The sequence below is a fragment of the Cottoperca gobio genome, chromosome 17, assembly GCF_900634415.1.
Source record: "Cottoperca gobio chromosome 17, fCotGob3.1, whole genome shotgun sequence".
Lineage (NCBI taxonomy): Eukaryota > Metazoa > Chordata > Actinopteri > Perciformes > Bovichtidae > Cottoperca > Cottoperca gobio.
This window is the reverse complement of record NC_041371.1, coordinates 2784955-2808906: the sequence shown is the minus strand read 5'-3', so window position 1 is coordinate 2808906 and position 23952 is coordinate 2784955. Positions and strand designations below refer to the sequence as shown.

The following is a 23952-nucleotide window of genomic DNA, read 5'->3' as shown; positions in this document are numbered from 1 at the left end:
AACAGTAACACAGTAACTACTTATGTCTGTGTGTTGAAAGTGTTCATGATCCCTATTTGCACGATTCATTGCGTTGTGACTTGTTACGATGATTAAATTGCAGTTAAATCATCGGACAAATTGCTTTCTTTGACTTGACGAGTGCAGCATCTACACTCTGATTCAGTAAGTGGCACCTTTAAAGTTGTTTTGCGATACGCCCAATAAACACAGAGAAGAAGAAGAAGAAGGAGAAGAAGAAGAAGAAGAAGAAGAAGAAGAAGAAGAAGAAGAAGAAGAAGAAGAAGGAGAACAAGCGCGCTGACTAGATAGCCAAACATGTAATTGCAATTTCAGAGCTCTGGAATATTAAATCATTCATCTCTTCTCACTACATCTCAGCCTTTCTTCAAGCAGAAACCTCCAGGCCTGAAAACTGAAGCCAAAAACTGCAGTTCATTGAATGGCCACTTGGGGGAGTCATCTCCGTAGACCCCCATCTTAAAATGCCCAATTTTACGGTAATAATAAAAATGTTTACAGTCTGGTACAAAAAAGCGTTATTCGGGTAATTCCTCCATTCATGACAACTGTATGAATGTTTATATAACTCACCCGTTATATTTTATATTGAGGCTTCAAGTTAAGCATGATTAAGGACGTGATCGCTTTGAGTGACAGGTGGGTGCTAGCTGTCATCACCCCAGGGCCGCTTCAGGTCAACCTACGCTACGTCCACACTGACAAGGTGATGACGTCATGGAGACGACGTCCATGTTTTATACAGCCTATGCATTTCTTACCCTCAGGTGTGCAAAAATGTGACGTTATCATCTTATTGGTATCGGTCAGCAGGTCATTCTCGGTTATCGTATCGGCTGAATAAAGATCCATATTGTTCACCTTAGTTGCGACGACACAGACTTCAGGAAGGCAGAGAGAAGCAGCCAGACGGAGGCTGTGACAGCAGGATACTCACCTCACCTTCGAGTGTGGCCATTAGGAATAAGTAAATGTGGGACGGTGGGGTTTGGCATCTAATAAATCCATACAGCTGCATTACCACGTGTCGGCCAGCAGATGTCGCTATCTTAATTGTTTCTGATTATTTTAATTTGTTTTTTTACAATGTTTTGTTTCAACACAGATGATTCAGTTTTGCCATGCACATTTAAGTCTATGCAAACTATTGTAAACAGTATTATTTTGTTGAGATTTAACTCAAATACCGCTCATATCAGGATTATGTGTGTGGACGCTTCGTTTATACATCTGACCCCAGACATTTGACCTAAATGTTTGTGTGTTTCGCAGCTTTGGGACGCCATAATTCAACTGTCTATGTGAGCTAGTGGGAAAACCAGATTATCATGGAAATCACTGCCATTTTTGTTTTTTTCTTTGCCAACTCCATGTCTTTATTGACCAACACATTTTATTCCACTGCTAATTTAAGGTGCTTTCAAAATGACTTTGATTCTCAAAATAAAAACACTAATACAGATTGTTTGTACATTTTATAGAACTGCACTATAAGTACAAATGATTCACTTATTTGACATGGTAAGACATGTAATGTTGCCTAACATGAAACCATCTGATGTCAGAGCACATAGACAGGGACGAACAGGCTTTATTATTGGGATTAAAACCAAAATAGATCCATGTTTATCAGCCTTATCAGGAATAAATCATTAAATCATCTCCCACATCAGCCTCCTCTTATCTCCCTTGACATGTGGAACCACCCACTTGAACCGGAACCGTTTCTGGGGATTTGCAGCCTCCCTGTCGGTCTATCGCCCTGACAGCCAGCCACAACACGGCTCCACACACACACACACACACGCACACACACACACACCACTGTGCCTGCACGGAGCGGGATGCGTCCTGTTTTTACGATGCCCGGGACAGCGGTGGCAGGTTGGCCCGTGACATACATCGGACACTCCCGGTGGAAGTGACATATAGAGCGTGCACAGCGACGACTCACGGGATCCATGGGCGCGGATCTGCTCTCTGGTGATTAATGGTGACCGGCCATCGTTTCAACTTCCTATTTCAGCGGGAAAGAGTATTTAACGCTTACCTAGGGGGGGTCGGTAAAGGGGAAAGATGGGGAGCACGACCTCTTGCTGTGTGTCCGGCAGCCCTAAGCTCCGCAGAAATGCCCACTCCAGGCTGGAGTCGTACCACCAGGAGTCGGAGCTGAGCAGGGAGGAGACGGGATGTTACCTGCAGCACATCAGCGACAGGGAGAACGTCGACGGTAAATACAAACGCACTGTTTTGTATCCTGTCCTGGCACGTGACGATAATAAAAAGTTGTGCTGGGTGATGATGTGAAGGCTTATAGAAGGAATACTACAGCACAATAACAGGGACTACTTTACTTTCACTGTAGGAGATGGACACATCCAAACAAATCATAAATCACTATTACATAATTGAGCCAATAAAGGAGGCTACTGCAAGTCAGATTGTAGGGATACCATTAGAGACACAAACAACCACTGAACTGTTTCTAAATACCATACAAGGTCATTTAAAATAGAATTAAATGCAACACAATAGTGGAATTGGTCTTTAACTCACCAAAACATTAAATGAGTATCCTACTGAAGCTAGTAGAATAAAGAGGACACATCATTAGAGCTCCATAAAATAATTAAAATAACTTAAACTCAACATTGAATACCAGATGCATCCCCACGGGAATATTAAAGGAATATAATCAGCATAATAAAGCCTGCTGACACAGAGGCCCAACATGTAATTAAGAGGTCCACTAAAGCCTTCAAAATAAGATATTACAGTATTTTTTTAAATCTTAGATGATCACTCTATTGATCTATATGATCTATTAAATCTGCATCTTTCTCATCTCCTGGAGAAACAGCTGCTGCCTCTGTTCACACTCGTCTCCCTGTGATATCGAGTGACAGAAATGCATCAGCCATCAGTATAGCGAGGCACATGGAAGAGTCGTGTGTGCATGTTCACTCCCATGTGTCCTTACAGAGCCAAACGGAGCTTCAGACAACATCCTGTTCATGAGGGCAGACTCCTTTGTGCTGTTCTTTGTTTTCAGCCTGTGCATGAAAGAAACTGCAACTATGGAGCGCAGCCCCCTCCATTGACACATGCTAATATGCATTACAATTGAGCCATTCACACTGGAAAGTGTCTACTAAATGGGTTGCTTATTTTCAGCCAACAGCCAACCAATACATACATATACATTTATTTTCTCAGAAACTGTGTAAGACCTTTTTTATTTACAGATATGGCACAGACAAAAACAAATCATAAAGTCTGCTTATAAAGCAGGCCAATCATTATTTTTAGTTAATAAACGAGTAATAAATATAAAGTGTATAATATTAAAACCATTGCCTCATAGGATAACAATAAAACTAATACAACTAAAATAGCATTGCTTTATATTAAAGTAAAGTAAGTCAGTAATATTGAAAAGGTAATAAAAAGTAATATTTCACATAATATTTGTATTTAAAAAAGTAGAAATTCTGCACAATTCCACGTTTAAATGGTCCGTATTCAGCGTAGTTATTAACTTAAAGGTTTAAAGGTTTATTATGCTTGAAACTAGATGGTACAACGTGTTGTCTGATCACATCTGAAGGTGAAAGTGCGTGTATCTGTCCTGTTCTACAGTTAAAGGCTGTGTGAAACGCCTGCTGTCACAGCCTCCTGCTGACTGCGTCCCTCATCTCCTTTCAAGAACTGTGTACCAATGAGACTGATGGGAAAACTTTTAAACAGTGTTTCCTTTGAAGGCATTCAGGGTGTTGCTCTTGTTCCTGTAAACACAATTAAAACGATGAAAAATGAAAAGAAAGAAAGAAAGATGGAGGAAGAAGTTCAGAACCTCCAAACAGCTGTTGGATCGCTACACAAAGTGGGTGTGACCGTCAGACTGTCAGTTTGTTATGTGTTAAAACTAAATCTGGCCTTTCCCTTCGCAGTAAAGTGACTTTTCTGAACCTTTTCTGATTATTTATCAACAAATCTTATTGTGTAACTATGTTGTGAAAGCGGTAATCAACCCTACAGTATCGATCTCCAGGTATCTGATCAAAAATGTCGTGATTTTATATTTTTGAGTTGGACGTTGTCTTGTTGTCCTTCAGTGGCGATTCCATAAAGACGATGAGGCCTCAGCTGCTGCACTTCGCTGTATGGAAGCCTGCATTGCCAAACTAAGTGAATCCCTTTAATTGCACTGTCAGCATTGTAGAAGACCTATTGATCAGTGATGTCATCTCCTCTTGTAAACCTGAGGAGTGTGTTCCACTTACATGCCATTTATGATTGCTATACACTGGAGTGCTTTGCATGATGTTGGGTGTTCATGTTGTTATTATGGCTCGCTGGCAGAGCTCACTTTTCCTCTTCTTCTAATACGCGGATCGTTACTTTAATGAGATGCGTATATTGCCAGATGCTCTTCTACCGGAGCAGAGAAAGGGACATGAAGGAGATGATTGGCAGTCGACCAGCGCTCTTCGTCGGGGATAAAGACGCCCCGTGCTGAGAGGCCGTCTGTGTCGGTGGTGCACTGATTGAAACCGGAGCGTGTCTAATGTGTTGGGTCTATTATGAGTTCGCAGACAGTATGACGGAGATTAGTGGGCTTCATTATGATCTGCACCATCAGAAAATGTCTTCCCCCCCCCCCCCCCCTCAAAGAAAAGCCCAGAGAGGCAGCTGTGAGCCTGTGTCAGAGCAGATAGGAGAAGCCACCAGGGAAACACGACTGCCAAGAATGAACGCCTCAATTTATAGTTGGACGCGCTGCTTTCAAAGACGTCATCTGTTCCTAATTGTACGGGCTTTTGTGCTTTGAAAAGTTAGTAACGCTGAAGCTGAGGAGCGCTGTGATGTAGCACAGATACAGTTTGAGTCCATTACAGTTCTGCACAAACCTGGAGGAGGTCCTCTGCATTCAACCCACACACAGAGACCAGTGACCCCGTGAATGCACAGTTACTTTTAGAATTAGGAGGATAGTGTCCTCATTCTTTAACCTTTTGATTGGCTAACTATTATACTGTAGAGCCTAACTCTTTCCCCCCGAAGGTTTGTGTCATATTTTGTTTGTTATAATATGTTTTATGCTCTCAAAATGCAAACAAAATACGTCAGTTTGCCTACAAGGAGGTGAAAAAGCAGGAGAAAGTGAAAGGAACTGCTTAGTGGGGAATTATTATTTCTTGTTTGGACATGCTGTCCAACATGAAGAGGATTACAGGGTTCAAGGAGTCATGGGAAACCTGGAAAGATTGTGGAGCTGTGTAAGAAAATGGTTTGTTTTCCTTGCCTGGAATTTCATATTTATATTAACATTCATCTGCTGCTGGCAGACGTTGAATGATTGAACCTTTTAATGACCTTAAACTATAACTGCATCACTCTCAAGACAGTTTGAGTTCATCTTCCCCACACTTTACCTTCACAGATGTTTTCCACTCCTTCATGCAGACAGTTGTGTCTCTCAGTGTGGACGGTTCTGTCACTATTGGAGTCCCAAAATGACCTCCCAGCGCCCTCTGTTATAGACAACACCATCATTTCGCTGGCCTGAGGCCTCGAAGCATATCCAGAGCAAAACTGATGGATAGAGTTTCAGAAAAGAGCTTCGTTTGGGTTTTCTTTGTTGCTGTTTTGCATGATACTTTCAATGAGAGGTGATTTTGGACGGAGATTTAAACCGCCTTGCTAAAGATCTTAGAGATGAGCCTTCTGTTTCCCCACGTCTTTGTCACAAGCTCGCTTATTGGGACAAATGCTCTGTATTGGGAGTTCATTCACAGGATTAAAAAGTCAGTTTATCTAAAGACACAATCTGAGGAAGAAGATTAGAAAGTATTTTACTTCACTTCATTTGACTTTACTTCATGTTTTGCTGATGTGATGCGTTGAAAGGGTTTTGTATATACTAGTAACGCCACTAATTATGATCAGTTAAAGAGAGTCAGCGGAACGTTCCACTTTTATCAGAGGGTGAAACTGAACACTTTAAATATAGATCTTAATGTTGACCAACAGTACGCTGTAGAGAAGACATTCTGTGTATCAGAGACACCAATGCAGCAGACTGCCCACCCTGGAGGTGGTGGATGGATGGAGAGAAAGAGAGAGGGACACGGTCGTCATATGATCGGCCTCTCATTGACAAAGCCCACTGTGTCTCTCTGAAGACGACTGTTGTCTCTGTGAGGCCTCATGCATCAGCTGATGCTCTTATATTTAGGTACAGTGGACGGATACAAGCTCCCCAATGTTTTACTGCTTGGTGAGCCTTGTTCTGTGATACTAACTTAGGACTGGATTGAATTGAAATGCGCAATATGTCGTTTCTGCCGCTAAGAGTTTGGTGACTTTGTGAAGTCAAGTTCAGGTTCAAGACTTCTTGAACTTAAATCCTTGTTTATTCCTCTCTTCATTGGGTTGAGTGCACATATCTACAACCACAGGGATCATCTTTGAGCTCTGCATACTGTGGAAATGTGAAACTGAGAACTCTGTGATCTCACTTTCCGTTGGTTTTAAAGACGTAAAAGAGGTTAAAAAGCCTCAGTTTGAATCTATACTTGCACTGATGTCTAACAGGGAGCAGGTGTGAACACCGGTGTCTGCTCAGGTGATGGGTTAGGACTGAAAACATACAGGACTACTGGTGGACAGGTGAGGATTAGTGTGGTTTGAAATGTCAGGAAAGGTTAGTACTGCTTTGCAATTAGTCATATCATGAAACCATAAGAGGTTATAAGCTGAGGAGTGGAAGAGAGAGAGAGAATACACTTCCTCATGCTTAACATGTGAATGAACACACATGCATTCAGTGTCTTCATGCTGCACGGTTCCTCAGCCTCCATCTCTTAGAATCATCTTCATCTGCTCAGAGTCGACACAACAAACAACATGTTTGATCCTGCGAGGTTATCCTCTTCATCAACATCACAGCATGAGCACTCAGAGTACACGACTGTATGTCACATGCATGGCAGAGGAAGTATACAGTCTTTTATTTAACAAGCCAGGTACAGTACTTCTTAAAGCCCTTCACAAAGCAACAAAGTGCACAAAGAGATGAAATAATTGGCCTTAAATTACCTTTAAAAAACGAATCACTTTGCTGTTTCTAACATGGTTTCTTGGGCATGACAGCAGTTGGAATGTTTGGTCCTGGGGGGGATTAAGTACTATAACACAGTTTTGCTGAGGTAACACTACATTTAATTATTTCTACTGTAGAAGCCACATCAAGCCTCATTACTGCGTTTACAGCAGCGAATGTTCCACCAGGGAGGACGGCTGGCTCAGCTCACCATGTTGGTGAAATGGAAACAGATCTATTAAAGGTTAGAGCTCGAAAAAAAATAAAAACCCAAATCAATGGGCAAAAACCAGAACATCTTTCTTCTCCCGTTGTTGGGATTTTCCAGGGTCGGGGTTTCACAGGAGACGGTCCTTGTTTGAGTTATTGACTATTAATGAGTAATTTACTCCTCAGTCCAAAACCCTCTCATCTCACTGATCATCGCTTCAGAACGACTTTGAGCTGTGGAGGCAGAAAACACTATAAAGACTGTATGATTTATATTAATAATATACAGGAAAAGCTCAGTTCTGATTATAAAACCCATCAAAACCACCTTCAGAATGTGAGTCATCTGACCCGGGCTTATGACCCTCAGAACCAGTCCAATACTCACATGTCATACTCGCATTTCATACTCGCATGTAATACTCACATGTCATACTCACATTTCATACTCGCATGTCATACTCACATGTCATACTCACATGTAATACTCACATGTCATACTCACATGTAATACTCACATGTCATACTCACATGTCATACTCACATGTCATACTGACATGTCATACTCGCATGTCATACTCACATGTCATACTCACATGTAATACTCACATATCATACTCACATGTAATACTCACATGTCATACTGACATGTCATACTGACATGTCATACTCGCATGTAATACTCACATGTCATACTCGCATGTCATACTCGCATGTCATACTCGCATGTCATACTCACATGTAATACTCACATGTCATACTCACATTTCATACTCGCATGTCATACTCGCATGTCATACTCACATGTCATACTGACATGTCATACTCACATGTAATACTCACATGTAATACTCACATGTAATACTCACATGTCATACTCGCATGTAATACTCACATGTCATACTCACATGTCATACTCACATGTCATACTCGCATGTCATACTCACATGTAATACTCACATGTCATACTCACATGTAATACTCACATGTCATACTCACATGTAATACTCACATGTCATACTCACATGTCATACTCACATGTCATACTCGCATGTCATACTCACATGTAATACTCACATGTCATACTCACATGTAATACTCACATGTCATACTCACATGTAATACTCACATATCATACTCACATGTAATACTCACATGTCATACTCACATGTCATACTGACATGTCATACTCGCATGTAATACTCGCATGTCATACTCACATGTCATACTCGCATGTCATACTCACATGTAATACTCACATGTCATACTCACATGTAATACTCACATGTCATACTCACATGTAATACTCACATATCATACTCACATGTAATACTCACATGTCATACTCACATTTCATACTCGCATGTCATACTCATGTAATACTCACATGTCATACTCACATTTCATACTCGCATGTCATACTCACATGTAATACTCACATTTCATACTCGCATGTCATACTCATGTAATACTCACATGTCATACTCACATTTCATACTCGCATGTAATACTCACATGTCATACTCACATGTAATACTCACATTTCATACTCACATGTAATACTCACATGTCATACTCACATGTAATACTCACATGTCATACTCACATTTCATACTCACATTTCATACTCACATTTCATACTCGCATGTAATACTCATATGTCATACTCACATGTAATACTCACATGTCATACTCACATGTAATACTCACATGTCATACTCACATTTCATACTCACATGTCATACTCACATGTAATACTCACATGTAATACATCTTCCTGTATGGCTGATGTTTAATGTCTCTCTTCTGTCTTTTCTCAACACTCTCCACTACATTTTATCAAGATCAATATGTTTTACAAATGTTAGATGACAAAAGAAATCCACATTTTTCGCTTTTGACTCAATGTTGCCGTAAAACAGTTTTTAAGTTGAACTATTCCTGCTTTTTAAAGACATTTCTTTTACGGTTTTAGTGCTAAATGCGAATTATACATTTAAAATAAATAAATAAAGCAGCTTCTTTATAAGAAGGTACCCCTCAAGGCCTCAAGGATCAGTGTGTGTGGTTGTATGTGTGTGTTGAAACAGTATCAGGGGGGTTAGGATAACATCCAGCTGACATGATAATGAAGATGAAACAAATGTGCAACACTAGCATTAGGGTTTAACAATCCACCAGATCTTTCTTTAATCTCTAACTGACCTAAATGGTCTGAATCCTGCACAGCTACAACAACCAATGACGTCTAATCATTCTGTAATTAATCTGGATAAAATATCAGAAGGCAATCAACATTACGCTCCACATAGGCGACGTAGCATGACACACATTCATGTGTCCGCACATTTCACAGTAATCCAAACGTCTTTGTAAAATGAAACCAGCAAAGATTAATAACCGTGACTGAACAGTGAACGTGTTCATCGACTTCAGCAGCGAATCAGAGTTCATGTGACCACAGACTCCAACAATAACTCCGAGATCATAGAGCACATTGTAGATGGAACTCAAACTGTGTTCAGAGGAAGAAATAATCCCAGTATGTGAAGTCGAATAATTACAATACAAAAAAAAAACTGAATTCTATATTCAAAAATTTCAGGAACACGTTTTTCTGTCATTTCTATCTTAACCAGGAAGTTAGGCTAGCCTGAAGACAACTGGGCTAACTTGCTAACGTAGAGGTCAAACTTGCATTCTTTCTAATATCCAGCAGGGGGCACTGGTTGCAAAAAGACGTCCGGTTGTATAGAAGTCTATGAGAAAATGACCTGACTTGTCATTTGATTTATTACCTCAGTAAATATATTCCTGGTGAGTTTATGATCTCAATCACTAGTGTCAAGTGTTCTTCAATACAGCGTGATGTTCGTTTAGTAAATTACGTTCCCATTGAGAGTAAAATAGATGATAAAGCAGCGTATGCTTTAGGGCGGGGCTACCTTGCGATTGACAGGTGGCTACTATGATGTCATCCGGCCTCGGTGCTGTCCGTGTTTTCGTCTTACAACTTTAACCCTGGCACTTAGCTCCACCCTCTCGTGTCACTTCTGGATGCAAAAAAAACAAGACGGCGACGGCCAAAACGGCAAACTCAAGGTTTCAAAACCGTTTTCACAATCCAATAGGTGACGTCATGGGGACTACGTCCACTTCTTATCTACAGTCTTGGGTTCAATACAAGATTCAGTAGAGGAAACAACTGTTATCGAGATGCTAAAGCTAATATGTTAGCCTACAAACACACCCAGAACACTTTGGGGTTGTGTTTCAGTCCACTTCATGAATGTTAGTCCAACATCCACTCTTCTTTTTCGACCTGTTTTGCTTTCCTGAGAAATACTTCTGCGTTTTAGATTTCCATTTTCTTGAGCAGCTAGCTGTCTACTTGGCCTGATGTCCGCAAGCTTGTCTCAGCGTCTTTTCAGAAAGTTTAGAGCAGTTAGACTAAACCAAACAGCTTTGATTGTTTACCTTTTTAAAGCTGTTTAAGATTTCTTTGGTCTATTTGAGCCATTGAAGAAAACTATGAAACCTTTTCTCTACAGTGTAAAATCTAAGAAAACCCTGAAAGACGTTTGGCGGTCAGAGCTAAAGTAAAGAACCGGGGAAAATGAATAGGATTGATGTTTCCTCTGAACAAAACAGATTGTCTTCCACATTTAAGGAGAGGGACGCAGCAAACAGACACAGGATTCAAACTACATACAATACTGCAACATCTAACACGTGTCCATCAGTGAGCTGCCTAATTAAAAAAGGTACAACTTTAGCAACACTGTAGTGCAATTATGGATTGTTAGAGCAGGTGTGCCTGTGGTTAATTAATTAAGTAAGAGTAAGGCAGACAGGTAGGCCTGCCAGCTGATAGGTTAGAAGAGCGTCTCTTGTTTCACTGTGCAAATACTGAGCGTAAGTCTTCCTTAAAGTTTACTTGAGGTGCCGAATATCACATGTCGACACTCGACACCCGCTGCCGTGCACTCAACAACTACTCTAATCATTATAATAAAGATATATCGTACAGCATTAAACTGTACGATATATCTTTATTATAATGATTAGAGTAGTTGTTGACTGACCCTGGGTGCTGCTGTTGAAAGAAAACATTTGAAATCCTGCAACAGAGATATTTTCTATTGTAGAAAAATATTTTTGTCTAAAAGAATTGGGGCATTTAGAACATTTTTGGAGCACTTTTAAATACAGTAATCAGTTAATACAATTAAATGAATGGAATGAGGCTTAATGTAGGATTAGGATAATGGCCTAAACCAATAAATATTTATATTTCTTTCCACCTGGATCACAGTTTTTGGGGCATTTCTGCTCATTGACCCTCCTTTATTTCTGACACTGATTTCAGACTAGTGAAAAGATGCGCTCTGTGCGACTGGAAGCTTCGACACTTGTTTGACACGTGTTATACATCGTACACATTAGTGGCAGCGCTCTAATCTATCTGGTCAAACAAGTTCCCTGCAGTGTCGTTCAATCTGAAATATTCCACCAGAATGTTTTATGGGTCAGTCAATTTGAAATCCTTTCTTTATTCTCTCACACACACACACACACACACACACACACACACACACACACACACACACACACACACACACACACACACACACTGAGCTCGGCACAGCTTCTGTTTAAGCTCTAATATGTGAACGTGTTGTAATCAGCCGGATGCAGCGATACTCCTGACTACTGTTGCATAAAGTGCTAAACACAAGTCTAATCCAAGCTCAGTCCGTTCAGCCGGGCGGTGTTAGCAGAGTTGAGGGTTAGCTGCGAGGGGCTAAGTGGCATTTGGGTTCAAATGAGTTTAGTAAGTACACAAAGAATCAACCTCAATCTACCAGAATGCTCTTTTAATTCTAGTGTCAGGGCAGTAGAAAGGATTCAGATATGACATCTTTAATGTTCAGCTTGAGGATTTCATTTTTTACTTTTGCTACCACTGAAAGTCTGATAGGACCCACTTTTTAATATTTAACAAGAGTACTCACACATTCACATTCTATGTATGTATTTGTCTCTACAACTCATATCCATGTACAAGCATATCAAGTTATATAAACATATATTAATGTGAGCTATTCTAGTATTTCTAAACTTATGTTGACAATATATTATATATATATTTAATTTAACAATTTGTATTTTCCAGTAAGCCTATACTGAAAGCAGCAGAAAGGCAGAACTAAGTAGACTTTATTATCTCTTTATTTGTCACTAGTAACATCGTTATCACAACATTCAACAACGTTATCGCATATTTTCCTCATTTCGTGCGGCCCTGCGGTTTACACCCGATAAATCCTCCATGTAAGCACAGTATAGATTAATATTTCCACTCAAACAACATGCTCCTGTCAGTCACAAGTGTTTACACTTTACCAACAAGAGTACTCTGAAAGGTAAAATACTTTTTTGTAATTAATTAGTTAGAAACCCAACAAATGTTCCCGTGACTAAGAAGAGTGTTGTGCGCCCTAAAGCTCATGAAGCATGTTGCTGTGCAGGGGGAAGGTTCAGCTGGATGCAGCCTGCAGGGTGGTCTGTTGGTTAGAAAGAGAAGCTTGTTTGTTAGCACACTTCTGTTCGCTAACAGCAGTGATATTATTTGAAATCCCCCACAGACAGTCGTCGTCCCGCAGCAGCTGCTGTCACAGAGACAGATGATCGGCCGCGCTGCTCTCCCAACTTCTGCATTGTAATCAAATATCCTGGATCTTAATCTGGGTCTGTTACAGTCACATCGTAGGAGGCAGAACATTTGGCAGTGCAGACTGCATGCCGGGCATTTTTTAATGATGATTTCACCAACCATTTGTATTATCTCACTTGCTGGAGAGCACGGCTGGAATTCAATTCTCCAAATGCAAAGTTCAGGGGAATGAGTGCAGAAATACTGAGGCCGGATCTGAGCGGACATTACAGTACATTTCTTGAAAACTAGCATGTTTTTGTATTTTAATAGCAGTGCTAGCTGTGAGTACAGCGTTGTCTCTCCTATCAAAGTAGCAACTGCTATCTACAAGGAAACAAGGCAGCAACGCATTTAGGCGTGCATGATAAGGCCTCGTATTCTGAGTGCTCCACTTGTGTTTTATAAGATGAGCACAGACAGACGCGTCTGTGGCTCGTGCCCTCCGGCCGTGATGCAGCGCAGATTAGCTTTGGATGGGAACATGATTCATGCCTGGATGTGTTGGTGAGAGCAGGCAGTGGAACAAATAATAAGCACACAGCCCTGCGAGGTAAACACATGCAACAATAGTCTTCACAAAACAAACCTTATGATTGCAAAACGTGCTTTAAATTAGCTTTCTTGTTATTCCATGTATAAGAGTCTACAGCCATGCTAGCAGCTCTGTGAGGTTGTACACAGCTGTGCTTTGAGCTAATTGCTAACATGCTCACAATAATGCTAACATGCTGATTTGTTTGCATGTATTTCTATCTAAGTTTAGCATGTTAGCATTCTAACGTTTGCTAATACGCACTAAACACCGAGGCTTTGGAAATGCCTTAATTTTTTATAGGGATTTGTTCACAAATATATATTATATTTATTTTATTTGGACTCTTAGATTAGCATTGTTAGAGAGAGCCTTAAGACTTTCATAGCCTCTGTAATTATTGTGCATAAGACAATAAATAACTTGAAGTTATTCATGTTCTGGGGCTCTTGCTTCTGTACCATTCTGTACGGCAGAAAGTGTTTTATGATTCATTTGACTAATTCCTTTGTTGTAAAGAGGCAGTAATGAAACACTGCCCTCTAATACACAACTGATGTTTCTGTACTTTCACAAAGTGACATGTTTGCTTTGTGTTTTCACAGAGATGAATGAGTACAATCCGGCGGACCATCCGCGGGCCAGCACCATATTCCTCAGCAAATCCCAGAACGATGGTGAGTATCTCCGGATTTTCATCTGCTTTTAAAATTGTTCTTTTAATGCAAACTACATTTAAACTCAGTGTCTGTCCGAGTAAAACACACGTGCCTCATTTTGACGTGCACATCACACAGAACCTGATGGTGAAGATTTTGCATACAGCAGTTGTGTATATGTCGGAGCTCTGATCCAGGAGCAGTTTCTTTGCGGCCGGCCGATGTCCGATAATTTATGCCGTTGCCCGGGGGGCTTCAGAGAGCTTCAGGGTCCTGGGGGGGTTTCAGTCAAACTGTGAGAGGAAATATTAACATGTTTTCTGGAGCAACGAACACCACGGCATGAGATCATGGAGAGACCCATGGGGAGCAAACAACAAGACAATACAAGCCTTGTGAAGTAGATGAAGACTGATGAAAGCTCTTTCCTGTTACATTGAATCCATAGTATCGTACAGATTCTGTATTGCATCTTATTTGATATTAAAAATAAATTCTGCACAGGCTTATGGACCCATGTGACGTATGCTCCACCAGCTGCAAACAGATGGATGAATGATGTCTGACGTGAGGGATGAACGAATGAGCATGTTTTATCAGATCAACAGTGATGATTATCGTCATTTGCAATATTTAGTCTTGTATTTGGGAAAAGAGTCACATGTTGGTGGACCTCCCTCCCTCTCCCTCGTGGCTTTAAAGGACAAAGCTGACATTATTCTTGCCTTTTTATTTTTAAACAACAAATCCCCCGAAGAGGCCAAACCAGCAGAAAAGTAATCCTGCTAGCAAACATTGTCTGTGTAGTCACAGCCCAGTGGGTTAGAAACACTTGGTTGTTAGATATGAAAGGTCAAAGGTCGTGTGTCTCTGAGCTGTGAGCACTTCACCCGCAGACTGATTTCTCAGGTTGTCGAGGCACAAAGAGGCAAAGCTCTCCAGTAAAAAAGAAAGCGAATGTGGAATAAATCAGAAAAATCATTTTGTGTCTTGACCCCGAAGTTTGATCTTGTGACCCCTCCAGGGGCCCTGACCTCCTGGTTGAGAACCACAGACACAGAAATACAACTATAGTTGAATATGCAGCTCACTCTCTGTCCTCTCATCTTCTTGTTGCACTCCAACATGTCGGTGTGTTACATGCAGCACATTAGCAGAGGTCGGTAACTCCCGCTGACGTGCAGCATGTATGAAAAGAATCCTTTTGTCACAGAAAGGTTTTTGGTTCCTCTTTTTGCAGAGGTGCCCTGCAGGACGGGTGAGTAGTCCTGAGTGTGACTTTGTCCTCCTCTAGTGGTGCAAACACATGTTCACTCCCGTGTGTTGAAGCTCTAATCTTTCTGCTGATCCAACCTGTGATGTCACTGTCACCTCTCAACACTCCCAGCTTCTGTGTGAACTGTTAGCGTAGCAGTATGCTAACTCCCTGATGTGTTGCTTCGTGTGATAACAGCATGCTGTGATATCTGCTGGCTTTTCTATTTGTCTCTTCCCGCTGCTGTCAGCGCAGAAGAAGTGAAGTGTATTGATAAAGCCTGTCTTTCTCTCTGCAGTGCGAGATAAGCGAAAGAGCCTCTTCATCAATAATGTAAGTGCACGGCTGTTTCCACAAAGCTAAACCCTGTTGTGTTAAACACTTACACTTAGAGTGATTTATGAAAGGACTACATGCTGCTTACAAAGCAAGCTGGAGATGTAACATTGTGAGGCTGCATGTGCACCAAAGCCTGGCATGCTTAACGTGGGTCAGACATGTACACTCTAATAACAGTCAGTGTGTGTGTGTGTGTGTGTGTGTGTGTGTGTGTGTGTGTGTTGTGTGTAGCATGGATCGTCCAGGCGGAAATACAGCTCCTGCTCCACCATCTTCCTAGACGACAACACGGTCAGCCAGCCCAACCTCAAATACACCATCAAATGGTACAAACACGATCGAAACCGACTATCAAAATGTATTAATTATATATTATAATCATATTTGAACATAATACATGTGTATGTTTTTTCTCTTTACAGTGTAGCGGTGGCTATTTACTACCACATAAAGAACAGGTGGGACTCTCAGTCACAACACTTTGTCTGTATTGTGAACTTCACCAACACAGACAGATAGATTAATAACTAAAGTTATGTTATGAAGGTCGTTATGGCGAACTCGCCGTATGTTTATCATGTATATTTTAAAGATGACAAAAAGAAATTGCTCAGTTCACAACAATATGGGATGTTGCTTCTTTGTTTTTGTGTAGTTTTGTGATAAATAAATGTTGAAAAATCTAAATCTATAAAACTATTAAATAGCTTAAATGGAACACAGAGCGCCGGGTTCAGTGGTGCATTCACATGATCCTACAGATTGTCCGATTTCCCGAATTCGGAAGTTGTTCTTGCGTTATGTGTTCATGAGGTATAAGTCGTAATGTGGAAACAACATGGCCGCTACAAAGAAGATGTATTAGAGTGTTTAAACAACATATTGGTACAGTCGGAACTTGTTTTCCGATTATTCGATTATCTTAAAATGTTAACGAAAGTGGAAAACAATCCCTGTATCGGCCCCGTGATTCGGATCCATTTCAAAATATAATGGGTTCAAACCGAGCCGAAACATTACATCCTTGTCGGAGGTAAATATGAATCAATGTTGCCGATAAAAGAAACATTCATCACCGTAAATCATCTGTAGTTAAGCCTATGAAAGAGTTTTCAAATCAAATCAAATTTATTTATATAGCCCAATATCACAAATTACACATGTGTCTCAGTGTGCTTTACAGACTGTACAGGTTACGACACCCTCTGTCCTTAGACCCTCTGTCATCAGACCCTCTGTCCTTAGACCCTCTGTCTTTAGACCCTCTGTCATCAGACCCTCTGTCCTTAGACCCTCTGTCTTTAGACCCTCTGTCATCAGACCCTCTGTCTTTAGACCCTCTGTCTTTAGACTCTCTGTCATCAGACCCTCTGTTCTTAGACCCTCTGTCATCAGACCCTCTGTCCTTAGACCCTCTGTCTTTAGACTCTCTGTCATCAGACCCTCTGTTCTTAGACCCTCTGTCCTTAGACCCTCTGTCTTTAGACTCTCTGTCATCAGACCCTCTGTTCTTAGACCCTCTGTCTTTAGACCCTCTGTCTTTAGACCAGACCCTCTGTCATCAGACCCTCTGTCCTTAGACCCTCTGTCTTTAGACCCTCTGTCATCAGACCCTCTGTCCATAGACCCTCTGTCCTTAGACCCTCTGTCCTTACACCCTCTGTCCTTACACCCTCTGTCCTTAGACCCTCTGTCCTTAGAGACGTGCAATAGATGTCGTGTGTACAGGATAAACAACATAGTACAAATACAACATTTGACAGAAATTATGTTGTGTTGAAAAAGAGAAAGTATGAATGAATGTCAAAAAGGCTTCCCGGTGTCCAGCAGGACCAGGGCAGCAGGCGCAGCCACGATTCATGATCCTGACGTAAAACTTTATCAGTGGCAACCTGCCACATGAGACACAGAAACTCCGGGGATGATGCCCCGGATGATGAGTTAGTAACATGCATTTACATAAATGCATACAGATAGAGAGGGAGAAGAAGAGAGGGAGGGGAGGAAGAGAAGGAAGAGAGCAGGGAGGTGTCCCCCGGCAGTCTAAGCCTATAGCAGCATAACTAGGGGCTGATCCAAGGCAAGCCTGAGCCAGCCCTAACTATAAGCTTTATCAAAAAGGAAAGCCTTTAGCCTGCTCTTAAATGTGGAGAGGGTGTCTGCCTCCCGACATCCTACCTGTTAATAACTTTACACTTCCACCATGTAACCATGTTTGTCTCATGGCAGGGACACAGACGGAGGGATGCTGCTGGGTATATTTGACGAGAAGCTTCATCCTCTTACAGTAAGACCTCATCTTCGTCCACATCTTCCCCTCCTCTCTTCCCCTCTTCGTCTCTCACACTGCCCTCTCTTCTTCCAGAAAGCAGAGGTGCCGTCGGACTATGACCAGCAGGATCCGGAGCAGAAACAGATCTACCGGTTTGTCAGGACTCTGTTCAGTGCCGCTCAGCTCACTGCAGAGTGTGCTATCGTCACCCTGGTGAGATTCTTTACCCTCCTCCTACGACATTGTGTGGACGTGTAACACAAACAAGAAAAGGCATTGCCATGTTTCTTTTGGAAAGCTTTCCCACTAATGTAAGGTGCGACCTGCCTTAAACTGTGCGCTCGCCCACGCATATTAAAAGTTTCTGTTTGGGCCTCGGGGGGGAATTGCTCCCTGATGTGTTGAGACAAGTCAGGGATGTGTGTGAAATGGTGATGAGACATGTGCATCCAGAATACCACGTAGTCTGTGTGTCGGTGGATGAATGCAGGATGGATGTAAACCTCCTGACACCGTACAGCGGAGCACAGAAGTGAGGACGTAAATGAGTAATTCGATCAGTGGTTCCTTTTCCTGAAGGGACCCCTTTCTATCACGGACATATTTTATGGATATTTCATATTATATTCAGTGCATAACAATAACAGTGCAGAGCAACTGATGAACTGAAAAGTTAACCCAAATATTGAACACAATTACTGCAGGAGGTTTGTGTAAAACAAGGGATTTGTATAAAATAAAATCTGGGATATATAAAAAAAAAATATATATATATATATATATATATATATATATATATATATATATATATATTATATATTAATATATATATATATATATATATATATATATATATTATATATATATATATAATATATGAAAAAATAAAGTTGTTTTTCACCCTTTAAATCAAGAAGGCTTCGCGACCTGTGTATCTTTGGCGACCCCAAAGAGGGGTCCCGACCCCCAGGTTGGAAGCCACTGGATTAGATCATCACCAGACAAACTATTATGTTTTCAGCGTTGTCTCCTTCATCCGTGTTGTTACAGATCTACTTGGAGCGGCTCCTGACCTACGCAGAGCTGGACATTAGTCCCGGTAACTGGAAGAGGATCGTTCTGGGGGCGATCCTGCTGGCCTCCAAAGTCTGGGACGACCAGGCCGTCTGGAACGTCGACTACTGCCAGATCCTCAAGGATATCACTGTGGAGGACATGTGAGCTTATTTTAAGAAACAGGATTGGTTGTATGTTTCGGACTTTGGTTCAGGGTTAAGATTCGTGTTGGGATTATGTTAGTGGGGAGCTCAGGACTGAAACAAAAGGGACGACGAGGAGGAATCCTTACATGCAAGACCTCAGCACAGCAGGGACAGAGGAATAGGAAGTCGCTGGTATTAAGCGCTGGACATGTTCTAACAATGTGTGAAGGACATGAGAATCACTCTGAGCCTTCACATCATCAGAGGGAATAACAAGCACTTTGATGTTCTGTGTATTTCACGTATTGTGCGTACTGATCCAACTCTCTTCACAGGAACGAGTTGGAGCGGCAGTTTCTGGAGCTGCTGCAGTTCAACATCAACGTGCCGTCCAGTGTCTACGCCAAATATTACTTTGACCTGCGATCGCTTTCAGAGACCAACAACCTCAGCTTCCCCCTGGAGCCGCTCAGCAGAGACAAAGCCCAGAAACTAGAGGTGAGCTTCCATCCTCAGTCGTCTCTCTCTCCCTGCTGCTCTTTCCTTCTACCTTCTGTTTATTTTCAGATTGATAGTGTGGTTACGAGCTAAAGCAGAAGTAAATACGCAGAACATTCAACAGATTCTTTACTTTGGAGACTTGCAACAGTAAACTGCAAAGACACAATTACATTTTTAAATAGTGTAGCAGAGTAATTTGCATAAACTTAAGGGTCTTGGTCAAAAGGAGGCTTCAGAGTTCAGGATTTTAAAGACGCTATATTTACATTAACGTTCTACAAATAGTAGCTTTACTAACCTAGAGATGATTCATTGCACGCATGCTTAATGCAAACAATAGAAACCCATCATAACGTAGTATTTGTATCTATTCTTTTCATGATGTCTCAGAAAGTAACTGTGGAGGCTGAAAGTAGAATCGTGGTTCTTCCTTTTCAGGCTATTTCCAGGCTGTGTGACGACCGGTACAAGGACGCTCGGAGAGCTGCGAAGAAGCGCTCAGCCAGCACGGACAATCTCTGTGGCATCAGATGGGTCCCCGCTATCCTCTCCTAACCTCTGCTTCATGTACTGAACACTGGCGTCAGGCTGCAGGAACACTGCAGACAAACTACTTCACTCTGCGGAGTTCAAAAACTTTACTACACTTGTATACGACACTTGGCCGTCGCACTGGAGTGGAGACACGTGCAGCTTGGGGCGGTGGACCTGATGCCGTCACGGTGCCTCAACTCTTCTGATCACGAGCGAGAGAACGGCGCTCCTGGCTGTTCTATCAGATGTGGGGGAAACACAAAGCTCTTGACTTCCTGGGACACCTGTCTTAACGCCTCTCTGTTCAGTTGTCTGCTTTTGTCTTCAGCCTAATTTAAAACATCTGGCGTAACCTGCCTTTGAGAACGGCCCTGCAACTTCACGATGAAGCATATTATTTATTTGACTTTTGATTATGTGAACAGTTGCAGATGAATAGCAGCTGCAGAGTTTCAGTAGTGTAGCACTGGAACCTTTACTGGTTGTTTCTTATCTTAGAATAATAAAAGTGTTATCAAGTTTTCTCCTATGGAAGTACATATACTCAAGGTTTACAGTATCTCCAGCGTACCTCTCGATACTCAGGTAGTCCATTTAATCTTTTGAGTTATTGTGATGCTCCTCTATATATACACTTAGGCTTGAAAATAAAACTGACAAATTGCAAATAATAAAATGTGACACATTCCTATTTTGGGGACATAATCAAACAATTACTACCACGTGTTTTCCAGATGTTTTAATTCAGTGTTCACCAGATGTTGCTTGTATCTCAACATGACTCTGCCAACGTGATTCTTCAGTTTATTAAAGATGTTTTCTCCCCCCAATTGAAAGAAGCCTTGAACAGAGTGAGCACACCTCACCTCTGACATCTAGTGGATGTTTAGAGAAATAGAGGAAAAATATCAATTCAGCACGAGGTCAGTGTCAGTTCACACACATCTGGATTGGGATTGAGATTTCTGCTGACGTGCAGAAGATGCAGGGTTATATCACTCCTCAAAAATGTACCTCGCACCAAAATATACTGTTTCTGTAAAACTCACATGGCTTTGCTTTTATGTATTCAGTATTCTAGAGATAGATAACAACATCTACAGTACATTACTCAAATCATATTAACAAATGTGCAGACTCATAAGACGCATGCGCAGTGGCTTTTTACTCCAGCGTCTTTATTTCCTCTCTGCCCGCTTCACAGGAGTACAGTCCACACATGCAGCCTTTTTAAAACCTAGTGACTAAACGTCACAAACAGAGCGTCACAGGAAAAAGAAAACCAGTCGTGCAGGAGTGATCGTAATACCGGCGGTGACCACTAGAGTGAGTTCTTTCTCCACAAAGACTGAGAAACACAGTTTTATTTCAATATGACAGATCTTGCATCATATGAACTGCAGAGCCGAGTGTTTCACTGTAAAGCTGACATCTCATCTCAATCTAAGTGACCAGGTTTTCCTCTCATCTGTCTGAACACTAAAGCACTAAAATACAATTATTTTGCAATTTAACTTTGTATAATGTATAAAGAGTTGAACAAACTGACACTGTGTCGATTTGTGTTTTTTTGAGAAAACGCTATTTTGTTTCCCAGCTCCGACATTGTGAAGTGTGTACTGAAATAATAATCAATAAGCATCTTGTGATGTGTGAATGAGAGCTTGACCCACACGTCTGTGCCTCCGCTTCCAGTAAGGTCGACCGGTACCTCGACATCCCAACAATGCTTTGATGGCAGCCGGGTAAGAATAGCTCTCCGCAGGTCCTGGCCTCCGCAGGCAGACGAGAGGGAAGCAGTGAGGAAACATTGGAAGTGACTGCTTTAGTGGAACGCTGTGAGGGTTGTTGAAGCAGCTCAGGAACTTCTCTCTCTTTTCTATTTGTATTTTTATGGGATCTGAGTTAGTGCTGAACAATGAGGAAAGATTTACTCTTCATCACCATCAGTCACAATGTCTCCTTTATGGGTAAGTTTGTATTTTGTAGTTCACAATATTAGAAAAGAAGAAATGTCAAGTACAGTTCAGTAAATGTAAAGAGGTTAAATACAAAAACATTAAGTTGTGGTTAGAATACATTAATGCGTGAACTTGCTCTCCCAAGTATATCACATTGTTAAATGATTTATGTATTTATTGTTTATTTACTGTCTTTGTCCAATTACATCCTTTTATTTGATTTCTTTTCCATTACAGGAAAAACCTGGTGGATGATGATGTTGGTGCTGCGTCTGCTGGTCGTCCTGCTGGCTGGCTTCACCCTCTTCAGTGACGAGCAGGAGCGGTTCCTGTGCAACACCCTCCAGCCGGGCTGCTCCAATGTGTGCTTTGATGCGTTTGCACCCGTGTCCGTCTTCCGTCTCTGGCTCTTCCACCTCATCTTGCTCTGTCTTCCCCATGTGCTGTTTGCAACCTACGTCATGCACAAAGTTTTGTCATATCCGTATTTTGGAGGTTTCTCCTGCGACAGGAGTCCAGAAGGTTCACCTTTCACCCTTGAGAACTCGAGCTCCTCTCGAGAACTGTCCTTGCGCAAAGCTTCACTTCACAACCTCCCACATGAATGGGGAGTGCTGCGCTTCTACTGCTCTTACTTCCTGGTTGTAATTCTACGCATCCTGCTAGAAATACTTTTTGGTGCAAGCCAGTTCTTTCTCTTTGGTTTGTCCATTCCTAAGAGCTTCCTCTGTTACGAGGCTCCCTGCAAATCTGGAGTAGAGTGCTTCATCTCCAGACCAACGGAGAAGACCGTAATGCTCAACTTGATGCTGGGTGTCGCCACCTTGTCCATTCTGCTTAGTGTGGTCGACCTGGTGAGCTCCATGAAGGCGATGGTGAGATGGAGGAGGAAAAGGGAGATGTTGATGGAGCAGATGTGTAAAGGAGAGCAAAGCAGTATGCGTACAACCACAACTACGACTGAAGACAGCGAGGTCCTCTTAACCAAAAGAATCAGCCCCGGTGAAAACGCAAAGAACGGTTTTAAAGATGAGAAACATGCAAATCATAAAAAGAGGAACGATGGAAGCTCTAACGACAAGAGTCCAGGGAGCAAAGATGCTAAAGTCGAGATGTCTCGTTCACACACTCCCATGAGCTCTCCGATAGCAACTCACTTTGTCCTCCACGGCCACCTGAGAGCTCCACTGTGCCCTCGTCCTGACCGAGGACCAGCACCAAAGCCCAGGATGCCAACACCTAAACTGGACCAGTACACTCCGGGTCCACAACACTCAGGCCAACAGTCCGACAGCAATGAATCTCAAGACAAGAGGGCATGGGTGTAATTGCATTTATTACTGTCATTGAAAAGAAACCTGCTGTACGTGTACATTTACAGGGCCCACATATTTCTGATTTAACTATTATTTTATTATTTTAAGCATGAATTTGTAGATTTGTTATGAAGATTTGCTAGAAATTGCAAAGTTGCATTAATTAATATTTTTTATTGACAAGAATCAAATGACTAGAAAGTCTTTTAGACACTTTTAGCGCATTGTTTTGGTTTTTAACTGATTCTGCTCTCATCACCTCGCTGTACGCTACAGGCCGAACACTACAAGGCAGATAAACAAGATAAGCAACATCTCGTAAGTGA

General features: G+C 41.6%; 2 protein-coding genes across 3 annotated transcripts; both read left to right on the top strand.

The window, feature by feature from the left end:
* Positions 1-1681: 1681 nt before the first annotated feature.
* LOC115023012 (cyclin-Y-like) lies at positions 1682-20872 on the top strand. 2 transcript variants are annotated; one of them, XM_029454150.1, is made up of 11 exons: positions 1682-2251; positions 14193-14264; positions 15487-15504; positions 15800-15834; positions 16072-16166; positions 16263-16298; positions 18070-18127; positions 18206-18325; positions 19163-19329; positions 19650-19812; positions 20254-20872. In XM_029454150.1, the coding sequence occupies exons 1-11, from the start codon at positions 2098-2100 to the stop codon at positions 20368-20370; spliced, it is 1035 nt and encodes a 344-aa protein (XP_029310010.1). In that variant the 5' UTR covers positions 1682-2097; the 3' UTR covers positions 20371-20872. The 2 variants fall into 2 exon arrangements, with proteins under 2 accessions (XP_029310010.1, XP_029310011.1); XM_029454151.1 differs by lacking the exon at positions 15487-15504 and having other exon boundaries at positions 1683-2251.
* A 1695-nt stretch (positions 20873-22567) lies between these two features.
* On the top strand, positions 22568-23638 carry LOC115022292 (gap junction delta-4 protein-like). Its single transcript, XM_029453262.1, has one exon. It carries the CDS (start codon positions 22568-22570, stop codon positions 23636-23638), a length of 1071 nt encoding a protein of 356 aa, XP_029309122.1.
* Positions 23639-23952: the final 314 nt, after the last annotated feature.